The sequence below is a fragment of the Lolium perenne genome, chromosome 4 (assembly GCF_019359855.2).
Source record: "Lolium perenne isolate Kyuss_39 chromosome 4, Kyuss_2.0, whole genome shotgun sequence".
Taxonomy (NCBI): Eukaryota; Viridiplantae; Streptophyta; class Magnoliopsida; order Poales; family Poaceae; genus Lolium; species Lolium perenne.
Genome location: NC_067247.2, coordinates 43,384,535 through 43,394,735, shown reverse-complemented (window position 1 = coordinate 43,394,735; position 10,201 = coordinate 43,384,535). Strand labels below are relative to the sequence as shown.

At 45.4% G+C, this 10,201-nt stretch overlaps 1 protein-coding gene across 1 annotated transcript; it reads right to left on the bottom strand.

Moving 5' to 3' along the window:
* Positions 1-7,154: 7,154 nt before the first annotated feature.
* LOC127346729 (uncharacterized) lies at positions 7,155-7,628 on the bottom strand. The gene has a single exon (XM_051373001.1). The coding sequence runs from the start codon at positions 7,626-7,628 to the stop codon at positions 7,155-7,157; it is 474 nt and encodes a 157-aa protein (XP_051228961.1).
* Between the last annotated feature and the right edge of the window lie 2,573 nt (positions 7,629-10,201).

Here is a 10,201-nt window from a genome sequence, read left to right as displayed (position 1 = left end):
CGCCGGCAAGTTGATGAGGTCGACGGCGCCCTCGTTCTTCACGTAGAAGAACGTCGTCTGCCACAACCGGCAAGACTCGAGGCCGTTGAACTTAAAAAAGGGGCTCCCTTGGCGGGAGCCGATGATAGAAGACCCGCATTGAACGGGGGGTTTGGGCTTGGGAATGTCCTTGCCCTGGACCGAGTTGATCCGGAGGGAGAAAAAGCGGGCAAACGTCTCGCGAGCGGGACGGATGCCAATGTAGCCCTCCATGAAGGCCACAAAACAAGAAAGATAAAAAACGGCATTGCCGGGAAGGTGGTGAGGTTGGAGTCGATAGAAGTTAAGGAATTTGCGAAAGAAATCGGAGACAGGAAGGCCGAAGCCACGCTCAAAATGAGCAAGGAAAACAACGACCTCACCGGGTTCGAGCACCGGTTCGATCTCGTCACCTGGAAGCCGGCAGATGACTCCTTCCGGAATCCTCCTAGACCGGTAGAGCCAGTCGATCTCAAACTGAGTCACGTCGGAACCCCTCCAGGCTCCGCGTGTCTTATCCTTTCCGGAGGCCCAGCTAGATGTGCCGGCCTCTTGGTCTCGGCTAGATGCCAGATCCATCCGGGCCAGATCTTCGGTTAGCCCGTCGGAGGTGCTACTACCTTGGTTACTAGAGGTAGCAGCGGGGAGAGACCCTTCGCTGGACATATGGATCTAGGCGGCACCGGAACCTATCGGAAAACAGTTTTCCCCAAAGAGACCCTCGCGCGAAGATCTACGAGTAAGAGGAAAAGCAAAATAAAGAAGGGATAAATACTCTACCGCCCCCAAGATCTGAAATGCAAGAAGAAAAGGGGTAAAGGCGCATCGGGCCTAACCTGAGGCGGCGGAGTCGCGGAGGAAGAGGTTCGCTGAAGAGACGGTGAGCCTGCGGCCGGCGAAGAAGTCCGTCGACGGCGAGGTGAGGAAGAACTCGAGGAAGCACGAATGCAGCGGACGCGGTGAGGGCGCTGCAGAAGGTTCCCGCACGACGAAGTCCGGCGGAAGTACGGCGTGAGTTCGCCGGGCGACGGAGCTCGAGCGAGCGACGGCGGACGGAGAACGGCGAAGGCGCAGAGGCGAGGAGCACTGTGCGCGAGGAAGTGGAGAATGCGAGAAAAGGAAGAAGGAGCGGCGGTTGTCCTTATAAAGAAGAAGGGAGGTGGGCTGAAAACCGCTGGGCCGCGGCGGTTCGCCTCGCGGCCCGCAGCGGTTCGCACCATGGGCCGCCACGTGGCGGAGAGGTACACGCGAGATAATAGGAGGCCACACGGAGGCACACACGGGATCCAAAACGGCTAGTGGGATCCGCAGCGGTGCATTAAATGGGCGCGCGGGAGTCGAAGCGAAGTGACAACTGACACTGGCGCGTCAGACACAGTGCGCATGTCTCTGTCGCACGCGGGGCCCGAGATATTCTCGACTTCGCCGAGGAGGCGTTAAATGACTAAGATACCGGAAGAAAAGATATCGAAGAATGACTTGAAAAGAAAGAAAATGAAAATCCGGGCAAAGATGCCGGATCCAAGCCCTAAGCCGGATGGATTAAACCGGTATCCAAAGACATGAGAACCTGGCATGGTCTGTTGGATAGAATCCGCCAGACTATACCAGCTTCGGGGACTAATGTTGGGGGGATGACCCCCGGTATGCCAAAGGCATGCCAAACCGGATGGTTTGAGCCATCAGGATACCGGTTAGATGTTCATGCCGGAGTCTAAGATGGGCGTTTGGCTGAACAAGCAAAGCCGGTATCCTCAGAGGAGGGATACCGGAACCGGATAGAAAAGGTACCGGGCCACCGGAAGGAAGAGCTTGTCAGCAAGGCTGGTCAAAGATCCTCTCCGGAGCTAGAAGACAAAGATGAGCTAAGCAAAGTAGCTTTAAACGAAGGGCTGACGATAAAGAAGAAGATGACGAAGAAAGAAGCCGGAGGACGTTAGCCTCCCTGATTAAAGAAGACCCCGGTGTCATCTATGATTAAAGTAGCTTTGTAAAGTAGCCTTGTAAAGTAGTTTGTCCAGTCAAAGATGCCATTAGGGTTTCTTGCACTGTAAGCCACCCTCTCCCCTATATAAGGAGAGGGGGCAGCCCTCCTTCACGGGCACGGAACACAGAGAGAGAGAGAGAGAAAAACCTGTAACTTGTGAGAATCAATGAACATAGTGATCTAGAGCGAGTTCTTCCTTGTGTCTTTCTTCTTCAACCTCTGGCCTTGGCCAAGTTCTTGAGGAAACCATCCGGAAGTTCATCCCACCTGATCACAAACCCTCCCCCGAATCCTCTAGCGTCCATTCGGCCCCAATCTAAGCCATCCTATGGCATCTGTCTGTTCACCACGACGACAGCAATAACAACACGACAGCACATACATATATACTGCTCAAATCATTGTGTTTTTTTCAAAATGGGGAGACTCCGGGCCTCTGCATCAAATAATGCACACAATCGTTTCATTTATTGGATAGTTCGAAAGATTTAATTCAAATACAATCACTGATCAGCTAAGGTTGCGACAAATATCAACCAAAAAAAATAAAAAGTGACAAGAAGCTATCCATTCATAATTCTCCTAGTATGCCACCATTAGGTAGCCTAGAAAAGGTAGTCATGCGTGACCATCAGCAGCTGATTTTTATCTAGTACTCCCTCCGGTCATTTTTAATTGACTCGAATTTAGTACAAAGTTATACTAAATTCGAGTCAATTAAAAGAGACCGGAGGGAGTATCTATAGTTTTCCACTGACACTTCGGGAGTAGGAAGATCCATAACGGTATCCAATGCACAGTTAGAGAAATAGCCTGCAAAAAATTAGTACCCTTTTATTTATCAAAAACAATATCATTCATGTAGCTTAAATCATTGTGTAGTTTTTTTTTGATAAAGGGAATATATTAATATCGAGAGATACCAATTACACCCAGCCTCTGCAACAACGCACCACCCTAATGGCACTACGGATGCACACAGCCAAAAAAAGGAAAAGAAAACTAAGAAACAAAAGTCCCGCTACAGCATCACCGACCTAACAACAGCAATACATCCACCACCATGACAACACCTGAATTGCAGACTCTCCAAAAAACGACGCCTCCAAGAAGGGAACAGTGCTCCAACACCGTCGTCGCCCGATCAAAGATCTTAGGTTTTCACCCTGAAGATAGTCCTCACTCTCAAAACAATGCCTCCACTAAGGTCACTGTCAGGCACAACCAGTTAAGGCCAGACCTTGGATTTTCACCCTGAAAGGTAGGACTCTGCGCTTCACATGTATTGTCGCCCCCACTTTCATACCGCTGTTGTGAAGCCCGGACACCAAGCAAGCCCCTCAACAGCGAGGAGACTTGAACCTCCCTTAGCTAGTCCTCCCCTCCGTCCTTCATGAAATTCTCTTCTTCCGACTTTCATCATGGATCCATAGTCACTTGATGTTAACACAGAAAAAGAGCTTCGCGCCGCTCCCTCCAGAACCAAACGGTCGGAATAAACGCATGGGTGCGCACGACCGAATACCTCCGATCTAGCAAACTCTAGGCAAAGCACTGTTACATTCGCCGGCGGAGCCTTCCGGAACTCAACCCTCCGGCCAGATCACGAGTCCAGGCCCCCGGTAGGTCCTCCTCTTCACGCAAGAGAGGCCCTAGGACCGCCGCCTTTATTCAGGCTGGACCCCCACGTCGGCGACCATCCCGGGCTGGCCAACCCAACCCTCCACCGGCGACACCATCGTCGGCTTCCATGCACATCCGTCTCACCGCCGGATGGCGATGATAGATCAAAAATCCACCACCACCAACCGCAGGCCGACCCTCTCCGGCGAAGAAGAGGCCACCTCCTCTGTCAAACCCAAGGCTGCTGCCCCGGGCGCCCACGTGTCGCGGAAGATGCCCGAGATCGCCTCCACGCACCAACGAGAGGCGGGGGTGGATGGCATGGCGCACCACCAACCCCTGCCGGAGTACTGCGGGAAGCCGACGAGAAGAGGGAGACCGCAGCGCCGCCCATCCCACCCGTGCTGACCGGTCCGCAGGGGACAGCCGACGGGAGGAGGGCCGCCGCCGCCGTCGCCCATCCCCCGCGCGTCGTCTCCGCCAAGCATCGAGGAGGTGGGGATCCGGCCGCCGATCTCCACACGGCGACGAGGAAGGGCCCCCGCCGCCACCACGCCCCGAGGGACTTTGCCCCCGGCGGCGCTACCGGCGGCGGCGGAGGGCAGGGTGCGGGAGGGTTAGGGTTGGGGGCGGAGGGCAGGGTGCGGGAGAGACCTTCTTGGACGACTCCAAATCATTGTGTAGTTGTACAAGATAAATTAGTTCTATAATATTCGATTTGCGTATAGTTTTGTGATAGGTTATGTGTTGTACTATAGCTAGTACTACCACTAGTGGAGACAGGACAATCAGTCCCGACCCGTAACGGGCTCTAGTCCCGGTTGGCCAACCGGGACTATACATGTTGGACTAAAGGCGAATCCCGGCCCAGTTATCAGCCGGATTAATGGTCCTCCACGTGGCCACGATACAGGGTTTGGGCTGGGGGAATCTTTAGTCACAGCTCGTAATTCCAACCAGGATTAACTATTATTTTCAATAATTATGTTTTTCATTATTATTTTTAATACTAATTACACTTAATCTGTAGTCAAATTATAGACTTGGTCATCACTTTTCGGTCGGTCACCCATCCGCACACTACTCTACCATCAACACACTTAACTCCTCGGTTCTTTCCTGTTGCGCTCTCGCGAATGTGATTGTACCTTGTTGTAAATACTACCATATCAATCCTATTAACTCTTATACCATTGTGTCACATCTATGTATTTTTTGAAACAAAAAAAATCAGTATTAGTAATATATGCATTATTCATATAATATAGCAAAATAATTAATAAAAATAACTATGTTTTATTTATTTTATTATTATTATTGATAAATAATATATGCATTATTCATATAATATGGCCAAATAATTAATATCTTGAAGTCTGTAAACCGCAATTGGACAAATAATATATGCTTTATTATTACAAAAATATAAAGAATTTGAATATGAAATAATTATGTTTTATTCATTTATTATTATTATTACTATTAGCAAATAATATATGCATTATTCATATAACATCCCCAGATAATTAATATATTGAAATCTGTAAACCGCAATTGGACAAATAATATATGCTTTATTATTATAAAAATATGAGGAATTTGAATATAAAATAATTATGTTTTTATTCATTTTATTATTATTATTACCAAGTAATATATGCATTATTCATATAATATGGCCAAATCTTGAAATCTATAAACCGTAATTGGACAAATAATATATGCTTTATTATTAGAATATTTTGATTAATTTGAATATGAAATAATTATGTTTTTATTCATTTTTTATTATTATTAGCAAATAATATATGCATTATTTATATAATATGGCCATATAATTAATATCTTGAAATATGTAAACCGCAATTGGACAAATAATATATGCTTTATTATTAGATAAATACGAGGAATTTGAATATGAAATAATTATGTTTTTAGTCATTTTTCATTATTATTAGCAAATAATATATGCATTATTCATATAATATGATCAAATAATTAATATATTGAAATATGTAACCAGAATTGGACAAATAATATATGCTTTATTATTACAAAAATATGAGGAATTTGAATATAAAATAATTATGTTTTTATTCATTTTATTATTATTACAAAATAATATATGCATTATTCATATAATATGGCCAAACCTTGAAATCTGTAAACCGTAATTGGGCAAATAATATATGCTTTATTATTAGAACATTTTGATTAATTTGAATAAGAAATAATTATGTTTTTATTCATTTTTTATTATTATTAGCAAATAATATATATTTATATAATATGACCAAATAATTAATATCTTGAAATATGTAAACCGCAATTGGACAAATAATATATGATTTATTATTAGATAAATGTGAGGAATTTGAATATGAAATAATTACGTTTCTAGTCATTTTTCATTATTATTAGCAAATAATATATGCATTATTCATATAATATGAACAAATAATTAATATCTTGAAATCTGTAAACCGCAATTGGTCAAATAATATATGTTTTATTATTAGAAAAATGTGAGGATTTTTTATATGAAATAATTATGTTTTTTCATTTTTATTTTTATTAGCAAATAATATATGCATTATTCATATAATATGGCCAAATAATTAATATCTTTAAATCTATAAACCGCAATTGAACAAATAATATATGCTTTATTATTAGAAAAATATGAGGAATTTGAATATGAAATAACTATGTTTTATTCATTTATTATTATTATTAGCAAATAATATATGCATTATTCATATAATATGGCCAAATAATTAATATCTTGAAATCTGTAAACCGCTAGACAAATAATATATGCTTTAAATGTAAACCGTAGTCCACATGTGGACGTGTAGGTGGTGGCATGCAAAGATAGAAGAAACGCGATGGTGATGCAGGTGGAAGTGGAGGGGAGGTGACATGGAGTGAATGTAGAGATGTAAAATATACGACGATATATGTCACTAGTTCAGACACATAGTTCGATATATCTTCTTCGGTTGGAACGTGATGGTGGAGCATCGGGTGCAGCGTGATGGTGATGGAGAGGAGCCGCCATGGAGTGAACGCAGAGATGTAAAATACACAAGGATATATGTCGCTAGTTAAGACACATAGTTCAGTATATCTTCTTCGGTTGCAGCATAATGGTGGAGCGCCGGGTGCAGCGTGATGCTGATGGAGGTGGGCGTGGAGGTGGCGGCATGTAGAGATAGAAGAAACGCGATGGTGATGGAGGTGGACGTGGAGGGGAGGCGGCATGGAGTGAATGTAGAGATGTAAAATACACGAGAATATATATCGCTAGTTCAGACACATAGTTTGACATATATTGAAAGACACATAGTTCATACACATAGTACCACACACCACCATCTACTCATCATTGAGACGATCAACATGGCTATTGTAGCCAACTAGCATCCAATGCCTCCTAGCCATCTCAAAGCCCAGACGAGCGTCCAGTGCGGCATAGCGCACTTGCTCCTAGCTTAATGGAACATTGGCCCATCCAAATATGAATTCATTTTCTTTTTTTTTGCTCGGTGTCCTTCTTGTACATCTTCCTATTCTTCTTCTCAAGATTTATCTCAATGATAGAATTCTCTAGATCATGTAGGCTCAGAATTGGATTGTTGGTGGGATTCGGGAGTATCTTCTGGAGGTCGAACGCAGAAGTAATATGAATACCGTAGTGACACGCCATTTCCACATCATTGCCGATAGCCGCGCCAAAGAATTTGTTGTTCTCGTCCTGCAAGAACTCCTTCAGCAGTTGTGGCACTTCATCCTCCCGACAAATCTGGAATATCAAATTCTCGGACGCCACCGAGAGTTGAAGGATGGCGGCGCACTGATTACCCTCGCGAGGGTTGGTGAACTCGCGGTCCAAGCCGACGCGCTTCTTTGGTGCGTTGTCGAGGTAGTCCCTCTTCACGGTGCGGATCCACTTCTCAACACTTCTTGCACGGAGAGAGACCGTGATCTTGAGCGACATCTGTCGGGGGTGCTCCCCGGCAATGCCCACCATGAGTGGCTTAGGGTTGACGAAATCCTGCAGGCTAGCACGAGACATCGGTAACCAAACAAACAGGGAGAGAGATTTACCCAGGTTTGGGGTCCTCGATGAGGTAAAAACCCTTACTCCATGCTTGTTTGATCTTTATTATCGAAAGTATATCGGGTTACAATGGGGTAGCCGAAGGACTATGGTGTTCTCGCCAAGAGGCAAGGGTTCTAAGCTCTAGGTTTGATCTTGCGGTGGTTCTATGCGTGTAAGTTGTGTTCCGGCAGTTCCACTCATGGCCGTTTTATACAGCAGGCCAGGTCTCAAGAGATCTGTCTGGACTCGACTAAGGTACAAAGAGTCATAGTCTAAGGTTTCCTTGTATCATCGTCTTCTTTCCTTGTCCATCAACTATCTTACCTTTAGATGAATCTTCTTTGCCAACGTCGACGCGCATGCCCACTTCGGATATTCGGCAATCTTCATGGACCTCTGGTTGGGCCGGTGGAGGTATCCTAATGTTGGTTACCCGAAGGGTAATACCCACATCAACATCCCTTTTGCCATCAGGTGGTACACCCGAGTTCGAAGAGATGGGTCACGCGCGAGGTGCTTCATTGAGTCTGAAACGTCGAGGAAGAGGAGAGCTAGCTTTTTTGTAATGGTGGAGAAGATGAGAGATGTGGAAGAATGTTGTGTGTGGCAATGGTGGAGAAGATGTGAGTATATAAAGCAAAGGAAGATGAAGATGAAGAGGCCAGCTACCGGGTGATCAATTCTCGTGGCTGGCTGCCGGCACCGGTGCGGCAGCTTAGATGCCAATGCCAGTAATGGCGACGCGATCGTCTTTCGCGGGAACGGAACGTTTGACTTTAATTTCCGGCTGGTGACACCAGCCGGAACTAAAGGGGGTACCGCAGGCGCAGCGCACCGCAAAACCCTTTAATCCCGGTTTTGGATACAAACCGGGAACAATAGGTCCTAACGAACCGGGACCTATGGGTGTCGTACGATTGGACGGATTCGTACAACGTGGTCAGGCCTTTGGTCCCGGTCCAGGACACGGTCGGGGACAACGTGCCATGTCTTGTGCACATCACCATTAGTGTCAATCAAGCTTTATGAAATGCATGGCGAGTGTGCATATGGCATGAATGTGCATTTTTGGTATGTGGTAACTTGGAGTCATCAAAAGTTGAGAAGGCTATGGGGGCCATCTCGTGGACAATGAAATAAGCATTTTTGCATAGCAAGCATAAGAATGAGCAATTTGTGACAATCTTGGGTGCAAGGATTATGGAGTATTGCAAACATTTAGGGCAAAGCATGCGAAAACTAATGTCCTCATTGTGAACAACACATGTGAAAGAGTAAGTTGTTCTCATATTGCAATCGAGAGGAAACAATTCATCATGCATCATGATAGTCTTCTCATGAATAATCAAATAAGCATTCTTGCATACCAAGCATAAGAAAGAGCAATTGTTCACAATCTTGGATGCAAGGATCATGGAATAGTGCAAACATTTTGGGAAAAGCATGCGGAAGCTAATGTCATCATTGTCAAAAACACATGTCAAAGAGCAAGTAGTCCTCATATCGCAAGCAAGAGGAAACAAGTCATCATGTTTCATGTCCACAAGGGGGATCATGGTCTCATCAATACCTTTGGTTTTACCTTGGTAGTCCGATTCATTTGATGTAGGTATTGTGGTAGTTGTATGCTCCACATGGTTGACATCGTCATCGTCATCGAAGCATGGTGTGATATGATCTTCTTGCACCATGTACATCTTCTTGTCCATCATTGGCGCTTCAACGTTCATGGAACCTAGTGCAACGGGAGGAAACACAAAAGAGGGAGAGGTTAAGGTGTTGGCAAATGCGATGGCCTCCGTGGACCTATCAACTACCTCTCGCAACTAACTCGGTGTCTCACTCATCTCCTCCAATTGGAAGCACTCAATCTCACATATGGGATGGAAGTCGCTCAACTCACTATCGGTAGCACTCAAGTGGGCTAAGTGGCTCTCATGCTCACATGGGATTGGTACCAACTCATCAATCAAGCATATAGGAGTAGGCTCGAGTTTCTCATCTCCATGCGCCTCCATTGGTGAAGAGAGAATCCCATGCTCACCGTGCTCAACTCCATCGTCTCCCAAGTCATCCTCAAGCGGTGGCGCCGTAGTGTCGTTGAGAGCTAGGCTCGTATCAACTTCACCCTTGAGTTGTCCTTGTTGATCTTCACCTTGAAGTGTGGACGCCAAAGGCTTCTTGGTGGCTTGGTCTTGTAGCTCGTCGAAGTGGAGCCTATCGGCGCTTGGCGTTGTGCATTGCCATGCCATGTGACCCTTGGCCTTGCATACCTCGCATAGGAGATTGGGACATTCCCGTGGAAGGTGGCCTTGTTGCTTGCACTTGTAGCATCGGAGTCCATAGGCATATGACGAGGTAGGGGCCATTGTGGTGGTGGCACAAGATGTGGGAGTCGCCTTATGAGGAAGGTCCTCTTGATGTGCCCTCTCCACCCTTGGAGTGGTAGACACCCTAGGATGGTGTGT

Bases quoted from the DNA above. Each gene is read 5' to 3' on its own strand.
- LOC127346729 (XM_051373001.1), bottom strand. From the start codon at position 7,628: ATGTCGCTCAAGATCACGGTCTCTCTCCGTGCAAGAAGTGTTGAGAAG.